The following is a 17,915-nucleotide window of genomic DNA, read 5'->3' on the forward strand; positions in this document are numbered from 1 at the left end:
GCTCAGCTCACCTTTTATTCCAGCAATAAAGACCCCCCCTTTTTGTTTGTAAGAGGAAAAGACTTCATAAAAGATGGTGCGGAAATGACTAGATTCTCTTTGGCCAGCTTGGAGAGGCATGAGAATCTGTCAAAACTCTCACGTTAAAAATGTTTGTCCTCTCACATACGACTCACAGCAGACTTCAAATTGATTAATGCAGTCTCCTTGAATATTTCTTGTGAGACAAATAAATTGCATTGCTCAGTTTGTTAACGGAAACTAGAAGTTGGCGGCCTGCGTGGCTCGTGTTGTGGTGGTCTATTGTCTATGTTAAGAGACTTTTGGCTGAGGAGCAAAAAGTAGGGTGTTTGTCTTTCCCACATATTTCAGCCAACCGGGAGCCTCTTTGGGCTCAGAGGTCAAGGCAGGAAAAGGCACTGCAAATGCAAGAATGAATTCAGTTGTACACTGGAAGCTAAGACTTGGCCAGATTCCAAGTCACCCATGTAGACGAAACTGAATGCCAGGGCTGATGTTTTAAGCTATGCTATTTTTCAATAAATTACCTGTCATTATGAAACACTGTGGATAATGTTTGTGTTTGATGTATGTGCTGTTCATTCTTAGAAAACTGTGGTTTCCCGCTCTGAGTGACATTTATCCATTCTTCTTCTGAGCTCATCGGAGCAGAAAGAGGAAGAAAAAAAAAAAAAAATCAAGGACCGAAATGGGAGAACTGATCTGTTTTCTATTCCCATTTCAACCCTGAGTGACTTGAACAAGGCAATTACCTTCCCTGTGTCTTAATTTTTCCATTTAAAATGGGGTTAGCAATCTCGGTCTCTTACCCCAAGTCCCAGAGGTAATGACACGAAGTCAAATCCACTTTGCTGAAACAACTTTACAATGAAACTGCTGCACCCAGGAAACGTGAGACTTCTGCCTCTTTTACAGACAAATAGCTGTTGACATGGTTCCACGCTTGATGTGAGATTTCATCAGAAGATTCCACCTAAAGAAAAGGAAAATGGCCACTAACTGGCCATCTGTTAGGAGGTGTTGTTGCTAAGATTTGCCTTGTGAAGAGGCATTACGTTGCAGGCGCAGCAAGAGAAGTGGGCACTCGGCATGAGGGCCAAGAGTCTGGGAACTTAGTCTAGACAGGGTGGGCAAGCTCTTGTGACTAGGATTGTTTTGATTATTGTTAAGTGTTCTTCAGATCCCACGGACTAGAGGGAGGGTAACCACCAACCAACACCCACATTTCTGGTGCAACTTCTATCAGGAAATGTTTACTAATACCAGTTGGCACCAACGGAAGCAGTTTTTAAACAATGCCCCACAAAAAAAAAAAAAAAAAAAAAATCACAGTATTTTCAAACCTCGACAGAATGATCAAGAACCAGCATCAGTGCTGCTGCGAGAATCTGAGCCCTCCCCACTCAGCATTTGTTACAGGCTCCACAGCCAGGGCAGAAGCTCATCCCAGATCTGTCCCTGGTGACTCACCCAGCAAGGAGGGTTCTGCTGCAGTGACAGTCTGCCAGCCTCAAGCAGAGCAGAGCACAATAGAGTTAACTATCTGGAGGGGGGGTTGCGGGTGGGTGAGTTATATCAACAAAACATTTATCAGTGCTCACTGATCCTCAGAAAGAAAAAACATGTCACAGACAAATGCAGTCTTGTTCTCAGTGCGGTTGTAATAAACCAAGGAGCCTTGCAAAGCTCATGCTACATTGGTAAACACTGGACCAAAGTGCATCCTGGAAAATGGCCTCATGAGGGATTGGGGGTGAGGTGTGCAGGGTGCAATGAATGCAAGCGGATAAAAGGAGAACATGCGTGCCGCGGTAACGCGGTGTTAGGAAAATGCTAGTAACCCAAGTGAACAGTTGATTGGTCCGTACGCCGGTTGCAGTTTGGCGCCACCTGGCGGTGATTGTCTTCGCAGCCCTACCACGGGGATTCCTGGAAGAGCTCCAGGATTGGGTGGCATCCGCCAGACAGAGAAGATTGAGCAGGGAACCGAGTACTCAGGGGCTTCTTGTCTGTCTCGCTGCCTCCTGAGACAGTCTCCCTCTCCCCCACATCCCCTACCCCACCGAAGCAAGAACCTTCCCCCACCATGAGAACTCTGTGGACACCACGATCTCTGACCAGCCGCCTTGGTCCCACTCTGGAAATCAGCCCTCCTCCTTCATTTCCTCCAAGCCCCACTGACACGGCGCTGTTCGGTGGGGCATATTTTACAGAGCCTTAGAGGAGTGAGCGTAGAAATCAGAGAATTACGGCAGAAGACAGGATTGGACTTCCTTGAATTTACTCACAGCTACCCCATTCTTTGCCATCTGGTGAGCAGTTCTCACCACAGGCAAATTCTTGCTGGTGGTGCCCTTTCTCAAGTCCCTTGCTTCTGGTCCTGGGGCTCAAGAACACTTTCTCTCTCTCTCTCTCTCTCTCTCTCTCTCTCATGCTTCCTTTCTCATCTTTCTCTTGCTTGTTCCTTGTACTTTTGATGTTCTTCCCCCTCCTCCCACCAGAGACAGGTTTCGCATTTTTTCTCCCTACCGCAAATAAAGCTTCTAGCCTACCTTTTCTTGTCCCCAACCACAATAAAGTCCTCAGCCAAACCAAGGGCCATTTGATTTAGTCTCTCCTCTCAGCATTGGGAGTGTGCAGTAGCTTTGGAATTCAGGGTTTATTTTTTTTCTTTGACATAGAAACCAGTGAAAATTTCAGGCAAGGGTTATTATCTTCCCATCTCTACCCCATCCCCATTCTGCCCCTGAGCAATCTAGAAGGAGGAGCGGTGTGGGTGAGGGAGCTTCGTTTCTTTCTGCTGGCGTCCCTTGTTTACATATCTCTTGTGAGAGCATTTCCAAACTCTGGAGCCATTCCTGGCAACACATCGTCTTTTGTTCCCTTCGTCTGGGAGAGCTGACAAAGAAAAAATCTGAAACCAGGACATCGTGAGAGCCAGTGCAGGGATGGGGCTGGTGAATCTGCCATGTGACATCTTCTGGAAAGCTGAAAGCCTGGCTGCAAATAGCTGAAATTATCCCCTGACCCTCTACTTAAGAAATGTGAAGCTCTGGGGATATTTTATTTTGGAGAACTGGGTAAAAAAGTATGAGAGATGTACTGTCATGGAGAAAAGATATACTACAAAGCCACAAAAAATGAGTGTGGAGAGGGCAGCAGATAGAAGAAAGATAGACCAAGGAAACAGAGCAAAAGTCTCAAACAGAGCCAAGGAATCATTAAAGAAAACAATGTGGAGTTTTTTGGTCATAATACTCGCCCAAATAAATCCATGATGGACTGAAGAGTTACAACGCAGATAATCAAACAAATGAATTAGAAGACAGTGTGAGCAAATACTTTCATGATTTCGGTATTGGAAAGGCAATTCTAAGTATAGTATGATAGAAGCTACAAAGAGTTCTCGCAAATTAGTAAGGACCGTATGAATACGGATTGTGACACAGTGTTATTTTTGAAGTAATATAAAATACACTTGTGTATGCATAAATCTGAGTGTGCCTGTGCATATAGGAATAGGAAGACGTTAGTCATTTTTATTTAAATTTATTTCAAGATCATAGATTATAGGAGCTTCTAAAGTTTTTCTTTTTTTTTTCAAGATTTTTAAATTTTCTGATGGAGAGAGGGCATGCGCACGTGAATGGGGAAGGAGCAGAGGGAGAGAATCCTTGAGCAGACTCCCCACCAAGCACAGACCCCACGAGATCCTAACCTGAGCTGAAACCAAGAGCTGGATGCTTAACCTTAACCAACTGAGCCACTCAGGCACCCCTTAAAGGTTTTCTTTTAACCCTTGCCTGTATATTCAAATCCACAATGAATATAAAGTGCTTGTAACAAGAAAACTGTTGATTAAAAAATAAAAACGTAGGAAATGCTCAGGCCTGCAGGCTCGGTGCCTGCAGGACGCGCATTCAGGCAGATGCCAGACACACTCCTGAAGAGGGTACCCTCAGGAGAACCTCCCGCTGATGGGGGACGGAGCAGGTGAGGGTTCTAACATCCCTCCAAGCCTGAGATGCTCTCTTTCTATGAAACATTTCCCTGGTGCCACTTCTGCAAGAGTGATTAAAGAGGAACACCGCTGGGCTCTGCCTCCAAGGACCATAGTATCTAATGAAGCAGATAAAATATAAAAAGTTGCCTGGAGAACACATCAAAATTCTGACATGTATGGTTTGGATAGTGACTGCAGAAGAGATGGGCTTGATCTCCTGTCTCGTTCACTGGCAGGAGCTGAGCGACTCTCTCCAGGAGGCAGGCCCATTCCGCGGTAGGAATTTTGTGAATTCAGTGAGTTCACTTGAGCATCTGCTTTGATTGGTCAAAGCACATCCTAAAAGAGGTTGACTTAGGGGCCTTTCTGCCCCGAGCTGATGGCTGGACGCGGTCGATGGAGGTTGGATCCTAGCCCCTCTCTGAAGATCAGGGAGAAGGACATGTGCTCACATGACTGTGACCCAGAGGAGATTGGTCACAAACAGGGGAGGGTTCTCAGGGGCTTCAGTATCCCCTGCCTGGTCCAGCAACACACAGATGGCATCTTTTGGCTGCTGCCCTCCCCTCCCTTTCATGACCCAACATTTTAGGAATGGAATCTCCACCTACTGCCCCCACGTCCTCACTCCCATCAGCCAGCCCACCTGCTCTAGCCTTTGCGGACCACCCTGAAAACAACCTCCTATTTCCAAAACAACAGAGCAAGGTCCAGTCCTCGTCCCACCCCCTGCCCTCCCAATGCCCCTCCCCCCAGACAGGCTCCACCAGCAACTGGACTCGCCCCTCCCCACTCTCCCCTCCCTCCCTCTTCCCTCCTTCCCTGGGCTCACTCCCACTCTCCTCTCCCCCCCAGGTTCCCCTCATCTTCTCAGGCTTTTGGGACACCCAAGGGCTCCAAATCGAATCTCCATCCAGGTGCTTCATCCTAGCTCCAGTCAGAGCCAGATGTCCAGCTGCCTGCCTGAAGGTCAGCATGTCCAGGTGTCCACTTGCTGACCTCCCCTAGCAAGCCTGATCCTCCTTCATGGTCCTGGTATGAGGACCTCACTCTCCCCTATTCACCCAGGCCAGAAATTGGCTAAATTGTGCCATTGGCTGCCAAGCCTACGAGCCACAGCACTCTTGGAGCCTTCCCCCACGCCCCAGGCTGCCATGGCTCTAGCTCAGGCCATTGTCACCCTCCAGCCTGGATTCCTGCCCAGCATCCTAAAGGCTGGTGCCTCTAGCCAGGCCTGCCTCCATCAGAGCACAAGCATCTGATCATGTTGTCTAAAATCATCTTGTGGTTTCCCATCACCTTTAGAATACATTATAAACTCTTCAGCCTGTCATAAAATGCCCTTAATGATTTGGCCTCTGTCTACCTTTCTGGACAAGTGTCCTGATATGTCCCCCAAGGGCCACATTCCGTTTGGCTGATCCTCTGTCAGTGCCTTTGCCCTTGCTGCTGTTCACCCTCCCTGCAGTGCCCACCTCCTGCTGATATATCAGGGCGTGGCCCAGCACACCTCCTCCAGGAAGCTTCCGTGATTGGCTTAGTTGAGAGTCTCACTTCTGCATTCCCATTCCTCTCCAGGCACTTAGTAACAAAATACCTGCAGTATTCCGGGTAATTTTTTAAATTGTTTACGTATGTATCTATTCTTTACATCTCGTATATATTTATAAAGGCCTCTGACACCTCTTTCAGTGTCTCCACTCCACTTGTAGAGGTCATCACACAGGTCACTTCCTGTGTCACATTCCTTGGTGCTTCTCTGTGTCCCCCGCAGGCTGGGCTCCCTGTGATGAGGCCCAAGCCTTGGACACGTCACACAGGCCCAGGCATATAGTAGGTGCAAAATAAACACTTGCAAAATTTATACATTAGTAGATTGTCATTTCCATCTGCCTCCAAGAGGGCTGCGAGGGGCTTTGGCATTTGGTCTAGTACCTAGAAGTGAAAGTGAACCAAGACATATATGGCATTTTCTTTCTTTTACTACAAAGAAACCACTTATCTGCAAAGAAGACAATTCTTTGGAAGGACAGAGTCAAGCAGGCATCTTAGCACTGTTGCTAAGAAGCAACAGTCTGAGGGCTGCAGGAGGAAGAACAGGAGGGGATCACTCAGCTTGTGTCCAATGAGGGGTGGCCCCACAAATCCGGGATGCAAAGAGAGCTCTGGGGACAGCCATGCTCCCGGTCACCTCAAGTTTGCAGGACCATCCCAGAAGGCGGACTCAGCGTGTTGCCGGTGACCTGGGATGGAGTGGTGAACACTACTGGCCCCAGGTTCTCAGTGTGAGGAACTGCATAGGTCCCAGCTGCCAGCAGCAGGAGGCTCAGCGACAATGACTCTCAGCCCCAGCTGCGAGGAGAATCACAGGGGAGCTTCTGAAACTCCCGATGCCCAGGCAGCCCTCAGGCCAGGCTTCAGTCGGAAGCTGAGCGTGGGAGCCACACCCTGGAATTTTCCAGTGCTCCCTCGGTGACTCCAATGTGCAGCCACGATGGAGAGCCATGCGCTTCAACATGTTCCGGTCTCTGAAATAATCCCTAGCATTTGAAATCAGATACATGGGTGTATTAAATACTATCCAGGGAGTCTTGTTAAAATACCCATTCTGATTTGACCCTTCCAGGGTGGGGCAGGAGAGTGTGTATCTCTCACAAGCCCCAAGTATCGCTGATGGGGCTGGCTTTACGGCTAGTGAGTGGCGCGTCACAGGGGTATTCAAGAAGTCAGTGGCTGATTACCTGGTATGGAAAATGTGGAGAGGGTAATGCATTGGATAGGAGCTAAGATGACAGCAGTGCTCATCAGTCTTTCTGTTACAGCTGAGGTCTCCCACCACCACCTCCAAACAGCACCGTCCACAGAAAGTCACACATAAACCCAGCAAAGCAGAGTTGTTTATTAGAGTGAAAACGCACACCCCAGAGCCTTTCTTCCTCCCACCTTGGAGCACCTAGAGCCTCCATGAAGTGCATTAGAAGATGCTCTGGATAGTATTTAATACACCCATATATCTGATTTCAAATGCTAGGGATTATTTCAGAGACCGGAACTGTTGGTGCTTAAACAACGAGGGGACTCCAGATAGTGAGACATCAGTAGACCTGGATTAGTGAGCAGTAAGGCATTAAGGATGGGCAAATCTGCAGGATTTGGGGTGACACGGTCTGTATTCAGCAAGTTTATACTGTAAAATGTGCTGCTTAGAGGATTGACCAGGAGGGAACGAAGATGTGATGTTTGCGTGCACCTACCTTCTGCATACCAGTGAGGCCACCAGCAGAAGGTAATGATCAGAATCCGTGCACATATCTCATCAAGCAGGAAGGCAGCCAAGCCATCCTTGCTGTCACAGCCTCTTACTGTCACTCCCAGTCCTCTCTCTGACTCGCCTCTGATGCATCCCTGACCCCTCTTCTCTTCTCCCAAGGCAGATATTAATTCTGAGAGCTGATAAAACCCTGCCTGGCAGGAACCATGGAACTATCGGAGTTGAAAGCCAAGCAATAGCACAGAGCCACACATAATAGGATTACACAAGGTTCCATTGGCCCGCTCCCTAAAATAATGATTTTGGCAAAAAAAAAATTACAAGACAGGATTATCTCCAATTAACTACAAGGATATGATAAAATTTCTCCAAGAAAGTGTCAAGATGGGACAAATGTATTTATTTTCATATTTTCTACTGATGGAGTTTCATTTATTTGACTGAGAGCCATTTAGAAATTTTGATAACTGAGACATTGTTTAAATTGAGTGTTTGCAATTTCTACATAAAAGTGGTTTATCTTGGGTGCCTGGGTGGCTCAGTCTTTAAGGCTCTGCCTTCGACTCAGGTCATGATCCCAGAGTCCTGGGATCAAGCCCCGTCCGTATCAGGCTTCCTGCTCAGAGGGATCCTGCTTCTCCCTCTCCCACTCTCCCTGTTTGTGTTCCCCCTCTCGCTGTGTCTCTTTCTGTCAATTAAATAAATAAAATCTTTTAAAAAAATAAAATAAATACATAAAAGGGGTTTATCTGAGCAAGATTTAGGGGGATGCATTTAACCTCTGATCCTTCTAAGAGTCAAACCTACAGGTTGGTTTGGGGTGTTTTTTAACGATTTTGGAGAGGGAGGTTGTTGAGGGGTTCCTGGAGGGAGCAGAAGACTGTGCTTCAGGAGATCTAAGACCCCAGCTCCACTAAAATGTTCTTAACGGACTTTTTAAATTAAATTTATTGCGATAAAATATTTTAACATAAAATTTACTACTGTACATTCACGGTGTTGTTGCAACCGTCACCACAATCCATTTCCAGAACTTTTCCATTATCCCAGATTCTGTACCTATTATCCCATTCCCTCCTCTGAGCCCCTGGAAACCTCTATTCCACTTTCTGTCTTTATGAATGTGCCTATTCTAGATATTTAGTGGAATCATATACTGTTTGTCCTCTTGTGTCCGGCTTACTCACTTATCATGATGTTTGCAAGTTTCATCCATGTTGTAGCAGGTATCAGACGTTCATTCCTTTTTATGGCTGAATAATATTCCACCATCAATTATATACCACATTTGGTTTATCCATTCAACGTTTGAGGGTCCATTTGGGTTATTTCCACCTTTGGGCTACGGAGAATAGTGCTGCTAGGAACCTTGGTGCCCAAGCATCTGTGTGAGTAGATGCTTTCCTGCTTCCAAATCATCTGGGTATACATCTAGAAGTGGAATAGCTGTCAATTAAATAAATGTTATTCTTCATTATTCTATGTTATTCTTCATTATTCCTGTTCTAGAATGGACATATTAGTGCTCTACCTGATTATAATACTTTTTAACTGAAATTAAGTCCATACTTTTTGTTGTTTACAAATAAATAAGAAAGCCACTTTTCCTTCTTTAAAAAGAAAGAAAGAAAGAGAAAGGAAGGAAGGAAGGAAGGGAGGGAGAGAGAGTGAGAAAGAAAAAGAGGCTGGGGGCTCCTAGGTGGCTCAGTCAGTTATGGGTCCGACTCTTGATCTCAGCGCAGGTCTTGATCTCAGGGTTGTGAGTTCAAGCCCCGCATTGGGCTCCATGCCCTACTTGGGGGAAAAAAAAGTCTGATAAGTTATGTTTACTGATCCGTTTAGTATTTTCCTAATGGTCTGATCTGATCTTTGATTTTTCAAAGGGCACTTTGTTTTAAAGTGCAAGTTTATTTTCTATTCAGGTATGGCGAGGCCAAAAGATGAGGACACGATTGCTATTGAAAAAGTAATTTATTACTCATAGTTCCCAGGACGCAGGGCCACAGGCAGAGAGAGAGCTTGGGGGGACTTCAGGAAAGACTTAATTGTGTGTTTCAGAGAAGGAATGGGTGAGGCAGGGTAAACAGGCTTAGAATTGGACATTTTGAATCATTTCCATGGTTCGGCGCCCCTCACTGCCCAAGGTGGCCCTGGGGTGATCGTGGCAGCCAGAGAGCATCCCACGGCGTAAGAGCCCCTGAGAAAACAGGTGGGGGGAGGGGGGAGGGGCGCTGGGTTGGCTAGGGTGTAGATGAGAGTCACACCAGCCTGAGTTATCTCTGGGAACCAGCTAGCACAAGGAGGGACTGTCCTTTCAGGTCAGCAAGGCCCAGACGTCAAAGCACCAGCTACAGAAACTAAGAAACATGGTTAACTCACACTTCAGTGAAGTCATAAATCTCCAACAATGGGGTTCCAACAGGCTTGCAGACCTTGGACTTGAAACAGTGCTTCTCAGGGATAACCATGTGCCAGAATAACTTGGAGAATTTTCTCCACTGTGGTTTCCTGTTTCTACACTCAAGGCCAATTAAATGTGCGTCTCTGAGCACTGATCATTTTAAAAGCTCCCGTGGGGATACTCATGATTCCAGGCTTGAGAACCGTCGGTTTAGGGCAGTGTTTCTCAAAGTCAGAACCTGGACCAGCAGCAGCTGCGTGGCCTGGGAATTTGTTATAAATGCAGATTCTCAGGGGGCGCCTGGGCAGCTCAGTTGGGGTAAGCGTCTGACTTTGGCTCAGGTCATGTTCTCAGGGTCCTGGGATCAAACCGCATGGCAGCCTCCCTGCTCAGTAGGAAGTCACTTTGTCCCTCTCTCTCTGCTCCTCCCCCATGCCCATGCACTCTCTCTCTCTCAAAATAAATAAACTCTTTAAAAAATAATAAATAAATAATACAATAAATGCAGATTCTCAGGCGCACCCCAGACCTGCCAAGTGGGAAAGTCTAGGCGTGGCGGAGCCCTTTGTGTTCAAACAAGCCATGCAGGTGATTTTGAAGCTGGCTCCAGTTTGGGAACCGGTGGTCCAGGGTAAGGAGCACAGGTGACGACTGCAGGATCCTCCCATCCTGTCCCTCACCCAATGCTCTGAGGCGCTGGCCCCACAAAGCTCAGCTAAGTGTTTTGCATGCCAACTAAGTGTCAGTCTGCATGAAGGACTAGTATTCCGGGTAGCAGAAGCAGGTGCCTCCTGGTGGTTCCCAGGGTCTCCATGCCCCCAAATCTCCAAGTGGCCTCTACAGCGAGTGGGAGGAGAGGTCGGGATCAGGTAGGAAACTCAGGGTGCGCTCTCTGCTCTGGTGGCTGGAGAACCCAGAGGCTCCCAGACGAGGTGACAATTGAGGGGCCCCCGAACAGCCTGATGAGACACAAAAGGGACACGCTCAGCCCCCTGTGTTGCTGAGTCTATGCTGTGTTACTTAAGAATTCTCCCAGGGTCCTCAAGGTGCAAATTTTAATACTCAGAGGAGGCTGAATAAGTAGTAAAACTGTGCGGCAAAAAAGTGATTGAAAACATAGTACTGATAAAGGACAGAAATGAAGTAAATTAAGTGGGTTTTCCTTATTGGGGGAAAAAATCAGAGAATAAGCATAAACAGAGTGGAAGAAAATACCATCGGGTGACTTTTCTCTAGTGACAAGAAGCTGGTTCTGGGGTCACAGTCCGGCTTTCTTATCCCAGCTCCTCTTTTTAGCAGCTGGATATTTGGAAAATTTCATTCCTTTCTAAACTTCAGTTTCCTGGTCTACAAAATGGGATTATGATTGTAGCCTCCTAATCATTTGTTTTCGGGATCAAATAGGACAGTGGTGGTTAAGTGCTTGGCATTGTGCTCCTCACTAAATAAAATCTAACTACCTGAATACCATACATTATTATTAGCACAGTGATCTAGAGTGAATGCCCCAAAACTATGACAATTCCCACTGATTATTACTATCAGGACACTGAGCCTCTGTGTCAGACTCGTGTCAGGAGAAAGGGGTTACAACCAGCCAGACATGTCAAGGACCCCTTGAGAAAAATATCCTTTCTCAAAATTCAAAAAAAAAAAAAAATATATATATATATATGTATATATATATATATACATATATATATGTATGTATATATATACATACATACTCTGAGAACTACTGTCATAATCCAAGTCCCATGGTCCCATGTAAAAATGGTCCTTGTGGTGAAGGGGTAGGAGGTCAGAGAGCATAGTGTCGAGAAGAGGACACTATGTTATATATATATATATATTTGAGTCTCCTATTTTGGAAGACGCTGCCTTAAACAGAATAGGATAAGTTATGCTATTGTAACAAACCTCAAAATCTCAATGGTTTAACATGACAAAGGTTTCTTTCCTGCCCCTGTTTCAGTCAAACTCAAGTCAGCTGGTGTGGGAAGGGACCTGGGAAGCATTCATCCGGAGATAGGTTTTTAAGGGCCAGGCTTAGAAGTGGCTTGTACTTTGTGGCTTTCACCCACTGATCCTAGTTGTAAAATAAATTTCATCTCTCTCCTCCAAGCTAATTATTCTTACACCTGGAAAGCCACTGGTCATACAGAATGGGTGAGGAGAGCTCGCCAACCCTCTAGTGATTCTTGTCTGAATGTATAAGTTGGTCCACACTCCTGCACCAAAACTGAACCTAACTGTAATCTGATTGGTATAAACTGAGTGGTACGAACACCTCCTGCATTCCAGAGACTATACTTCTATTAATGCATCCTCAGGTTGCATTTTTTTGGAGGGAGAATGTGGGGAATATTGAACTTGCTATCAACTAAAATTGTCATGGGTATACAATGAATTCAGTCCCCTTTCATCAGTGTTTATTCTTCTCTTCAATCTCAACAGGAATCTCAGTTATGGAGAGAGTTTTCTCTAGTTTACCCATTTTTGTGTCACCCAACCATTCAGTGCAGGTGGCAAGCCTCCCTGGGTGTGCCTTGCCATCTGAATGCTGAGAAAGGGAGCTGCCAGGCCTTGGCCGCCCCTGTCGTTTCTTAGACTGACGGCTCCCATGCTGCTTGCTGCAGGTACCACATCTGCGTGACTGTGCTGATCTACTTCCTTCCCCTGCTGGTGATCGGCTATGCGTACACCGTGGTGGGCATCACGCTGTGGGCCAGCGAGATCCCTGGGGACTCCTCAGACCGCTACCATGAGCAGGTGTCTGCCAAGCGCAAGGTAAGGGAAGAGCAAGCAGCCCCGACCCGCCTTGGCTCGGGCGACAGACTGGCAGGCACTGAGCCCCAGAACCTCCACAGGCATGAGACATCCCTGGGTCTGTGGAACAGTGGAGGGGAGGGCGGGGTGTAGGGAGGCGGCGGGAAGAGGTCATTCTTCGCTGTGTTTGTAACCTGGGCCTGCCTGTACAGGCAGAAGCTGTTTCCCTCTTGCCTTAAGCATAAATGATGGGACACCTGGGTGGCTCAGTCAGTTAAGCATCTGCCTTCAGTTCACGTCTTGATCCCAGGGTCGTGGGATCGAATTCCGCATCGGGCTCCTTGCTCAGCGGGGAGCCTGCTTCTTGCTCTGCCTGCCGCTTCCCCTGCTTGTGCTCTCACTCTCTCTTTTTCTCTTTCTCTCTGGTAAATAAATAAATAAAAATCTTAAAAAAAAAAAAGAAAAAAGAAAAAGAAAGAGTAACTGGCAACCTGTCAAGCTAGTAACATGCACACACACACACACACACACACACACACACTATGGTAACCACTGTTATTTGTTATTAATCCATCCAAATATTACAATGCACCTATAAGCCAAATAAATATATATTCTTTTCGTTGTTACACAATACATATTCTTTTTTTATATTCTTTTCCCCTCACTTCTTTTGCTTAACAGTGTCTATAAGATTTTTGAAAACCAATAAATCAAGGGTTTTCTCATTTTTTTCTCTTTTGTACTTCTTTACATAGTATTTCATTGTGTGGATGCTAGTTAGTTTTTCTCTGAAGATTTCATGGCCGCTAAAAAGGAACAGGTTACATCCCCCCACTATTCATAAAAACCTCTGAAATCCCCTTTAGCCGTCGGGTGCTTCCTAGCTGCAGCTTTCCAGATCCCTCCCTTCCCTCCCTTGCCCAGATACTGTCCTGGCCCTTCGCTCCCCCTCCTGCACCCCTGCTGCCTCCTGCCCCTTCCTGGATCTCTCCCCCAGAACCCCCATTCCCCCGGGTCTGCCCTCCCTCGGCTCCAGTCCCCGCCCAGAAGGATGACATAACACAGAGGTTCTCAAAGTTGAGTGCGTCTCAAAATCATCTGAAGAGCTTGTCAGACACAGAAATCTGGCTTTCACCCCCCAGGTTTCTGAGTCTGTGAGTGCGGGATAGGATCCCAGAATTCCCATTTCTGACAGGTTCCCAAAGCGGGTTCTGGAGTCATACTCTGAGAACTACTGTCATAATCCAAGTCCCATGGTCCCATGTAAAAATGGTCCTTGTGGTGAAGGGGTAGGAGGGCAGAGAGCATAGTGTCGAGAAGAGGCAGACGTGCTGCGGGTCTCACCCATCTCACGCTCTTGCCAGGTGGTCAAGATGATGATCATCGTGGTGTGCACTTTCGCCATCTGCTGGCTGCCCTTCCACGTCTTCTTCCTCCTGCCCTACATCAACCCCGACCTCTACCTGGAGAAGTTCATTCAACAGGTCTACCTGGCGGTCATGTGGCTGGCCATGAGCTCCACCATGTACAACCCCATCATCTACTGCTGCCTCAACGACAGGTGAGGGCCTTGCTCCGCACTCGCTCAGGGGCAGCAAGATCTATCTCTGGAGCTCCTGAGCACCCAAGTGCCCAGCCTAACTGAGCAGAACCTCTGTGAGGCAAGAGGGAGCGGGAGGGACTGCGGCAAAAAAATGACCACACTGCCCAATCCTTACTAGTTACCAACCCAGAGTGGTTTTTTTTTTTTTTCCTTTTCCAAGAAGAACCAGAAATCCATATTTTTGTGTGAGGTCTTCTGACCTTTGAACACTTGCAACTAAGGTTGTGGGGGTTTGGGGTGCACATTAAAACAAACCTCTGTGACGCATGCATATGAAGAGGTCTGTGGGCCGCAGCCAGTTCACAGCCTGGGAGTTTAGCCAGTCAGCCCTACGGACCTGCGCACAGTGTCTGTATGTTCAGAGAGGGGGAGAAAGGGAGGCAGAGAGAGTCAGCACACACAGAGACACTGCTGGCCCCAGAGCGCATTCTCCACAGAGCATCTTTTCCCTTCACTGGTCTCTCACTTCTCTCTTCCCATCCACCCCATCACACAATTTGGGTAGCTTTCCCCAGTTTTTTCTGGTAGTTTCGGCAGGACAGGGTAAGCAAAAGGCCCTGATTCAGGACTTGGCCACACCGGCCGGGAGAGCTGTCCTGGCAGAAGCAGCCAACCTTGGACAAGCAAGAGAAGGGGGAGCCCATCAGGAACGGTGGTCAGCAATAGGGAATTCGGGTTGATGTGCAGAGTCCCCAGCAGCTCAGTCCCTCAGATCGGAAAGGAGGAAGGGCCAGGAGGAGGAATGAAATGTTTGTCACAGTCTTTCTAGCTTTCTGTCATCAGCCTACAAAGTGCCTTCTGTGAATGAGACACTCAGGTGCTGTGAATTTGGGGGCAGGATTCTCTTGACTGTGTCCAGATGCTCTCTGTTAAGTTAACGCACAGATTCACCTCCTTCAAAGAGCCTGATGACTTTGCCCAAGTGCTCTTGGGTTAAATATTAAATATCCCAGTATGTCTAAGTAAAGGCTGATTCTCCCAGTTTATCAAACAGGAACACTGAGGCACATGGAAGGGACGTGATTGAAGTAAGCCTCAGTCCACGAGCTCCTTGAGGGAAAGGAGTTCTAACGTATGGGTTTCCTGCCCGCTGATGAGCACAGCACCGAGCACAGAGCAAACACTTGGGGAGCGCTTTTGTTAGTGTTGAGGAGATCCAGCGTGCGCCGAGGTACGGCGGGCAGCAGCAGAGTTCCGGGGTCATCCTCAGTCAAAACAGGAATTTCACACGAGCCTGGGGTCTGGTCCTGAATTCTGCCTTCATGACTGGCCTTCAAATTGCTTTGGCTCAATGTCTCCGGCTGTCAATATAAACCCAGTAAAAGAGAGTCATGCTCAGGTATGCGCATGTGTGCAAGAGCTGAGACAGTGGTGGGAATGTCCTCTGGGAGCAGGCTGTCCCCAAGGGTCACCTCTCCATCTGCTCTCTTGCCAGGTTCCGTCTGGGCTTCAAGCATGCCTTCCGGTGCTGCCCCTTTATCAGTGCCGGCGACTACGAGGGGCTCGAAATGAAATCCACCCGTTACCTCCAAACCCAGGGCAGCGTGTATAAGGTCAGCCGCCTGGAGACCACCGTCTCCACAGTGGTGGGGGCCCACGAGGAGGAGCTGGAGGATGGTCCAAAGGCCATACCCTCGTCCCAGGACCTGGCCTCCAATGGCTCCTCTCGCAGCGACTCCAAGACCATGACCGAGAGCTTCAGCTTCTACTCCAACATGCTCTCCTAGACCACAGGTCCTCAGCGGGGGCGGCCACCACCATCTGTGTCTGGCTTCAACTTCATGCATGGATAATGCCTTGATCTAGAAACCATCAAAAACACCCTCACACTGGGTCTTGTAAAAAAAAAAAAAAAAAAAAGTTAGAATATTTTAGGGAAAATGTCCCATCCTGAGTTAAAAAACAAAACCTGGATTCTTCTATGACTTTGTCATCTCCCACACTGTGTGACCCAAGGCAAATCACTGAACTTCTCTGGGCTTGTAAAACGGCGAGGCTGGGCTTGATTTTCCCTGCAATCCATGCCATAATTCTAAAATTGTGTACGTGGGGGCTCATTCCAGGAGGAATCCTGTAGCACCTGGATTTGCCTGGAGCCCCTGTCTTACTTCAGTGAAGCTGTCCACAGCCATGTGCACATTCCCCTCCTTTCGCTGGTCTTCACATCAACCTCACATCAACCTTCTCTCGACAGGGTGAACGAAAGAAGGAACGACGTAAAATCCGAAGGAAAGATTTAACTCCGTCTTCTAAGCATCTGTGAAAAGGAAGCATGGATGCCTTCCTTTAGGCACCTCAATCTTTCAGTGCACAGAAACATCCTGAGATTGAAAAGCTCGGCTTCATCTGCATTATGCCCCTACGGGCTGTTCTGGGTGACCAGTGTGACAGAATATGTCCACTCATGCTAGCTAATGTCTGCTACAGACCAAGAATCGGGAGGCCCGGGCCACACTTAATCTATCTGAGCCTCTTTTGTTATCTATGAAACCATGGGGCTGAACAAAATAACTTAAGTATCCCTTTTAACATTCAATGGTTCGAGAATTGTACGAGTTTTTTGTTTGCTTCACCAAAAATTGGTGGTATCAAAAAGAATCAGAATAACAAGTCCAGTGACTTAATACCCAGGTCCTGGAGAGTAGCAACTGCTAACATGTGTCAATATCCATAGCAAACATTCTCTGATTTATCCTAAAACCACAAGTACTTTTCTTCTTCTGGAACATCTTGGTCTTTGACAGAGCAGAGGACTTCATGTCAAAGCCTGCCTCTCTCCATCAGAGGTTAACAGGCCAAGTCCCCCAGCTGAAGATGCCATCAAGGAAGAGAAACATAGGAACTCCCTGTGCTGGCCTTTTGGGGTATTTTAGGGCAGGGACACTAAGGTGGTCTGAGCCTTTAGTAGCACAAGCCATGTGCTCAGATGTCCAATGAACACGGAGGCTGCCCCCGGCAGCCCCACTTGTGGGAGGCGGCCACCTTATATCTTCCCTTCTGACTGTCTGAGTCTTCTCTTCCTGCCCCATGGCTTCCCTGGCCACCTATCTGTAAGGGGTGGGATGACCCACCCGCCCACAGGACAGTCTACCAAGAGCCATGAATTTAATCCTGCCTGTCCCACTAGAGCTTTGAGGAGTCCAGCAGGTGAGCACGCAGCTTCTTTCTGTCTCCTAGATTTGTGTTTAATCCCCAGATGTGGCTGAAAGCAGAAGTCTCAGGTACCATCCATGAATGTCCTTTTCGTGGTTTGAAGAATGGGTGCACCTGTGCTACATTTGTGGCATTGAGGGAGACCAGGGCTGCCCACAGTCCTTATGGCCTTTCCCAGCCATGCAGGCTGGAACCCTCCCAGGGCATTGACAGGCCTGGGGAAGTTGTACAGCAGCAGAATAAGCCAGAACAACCCTAGAGCCGTATTCTGCAAAGCAGCATGGGAATGATTAAATAAACGAAATAAAACCAGCTCAGTGCAGATAGATGAATGGAAGACATAATTTAAGGGCAAAAAAAAAAAAAAATTCAATGCCCAAAGCATTAGTCATAATTCCAATAAAGAATTGTACTGTGTGTGGATTATTCACTCCACAGGAGTATGGAACCAGCATGATTATGAGACATACCTAAGAAGAAAGTGTCAAGGAATTTAAAACATCCTCTCTATTGAAGAGGCAAGTGTTGAATTCAACAAGGATTTGTTGAGTACCTGCTCTGTACTTAGCTCTGAGCTGAGGACACAAAACTCCTCCCACTCTTGAGGAACCTACCAGACTGGCCCTGGCTAACTCACCTGTCCTATTGGGTCCAGACTGCTTATCAGGCATGGAGGCAGCTGAGAAGCACG

At 47.4% G+C, this 17,915-nt stretch overlaps 1 protein-coding gene across 1 annotated transcript in view; it reads left to right on the forward strand.

The window, feature by feature from the left end:
- TACR1 (tachykinin receptor 1) overlaps positions 1 to 16,186 on the forward strand; it is a 144,426-nt gene extending 128,240 nt beyond the window's left edge. The window contains exons 3-5 of the mRNA XM_059405735.1: positions 12,336 to 12,486; positions 13,833 to 14,029; positions 15,507 to 16,186. Of these exons, the coding sequence (XP_059261718.1) occupies positions 12,336 to 12,486; positions 13,833 to 14,029; positions 15,507 to 15,798 (640 nt within the window). The 3' untranslated portion in view covers positions 15,799 to 16,186. The remainder of the gene's footprint in view (positions 1 to 12,335; positions 12,487 to 13,832; positions 14,030 to 15,506) is intronic.
- The last annotated feature ends 1,729 nt before the right edge of the window (positions 16,187 to 17,915 follow it).

This window comes from Mustela nigripes, chromosome 7 (genome assembly GCF_022355385.1).
Source record: "Mustela nigripes isolate SB6536 chromosome 7, MUSNIG.SB6536, whole genome shotgun sequence".
NCBI classification, from domain to species: domain Eukaryota; kingdom Metazoa; phylum Chordata; class Mammalia; order Carnivora; family Mustelidae; genus Mustela; species Mustela nigripes.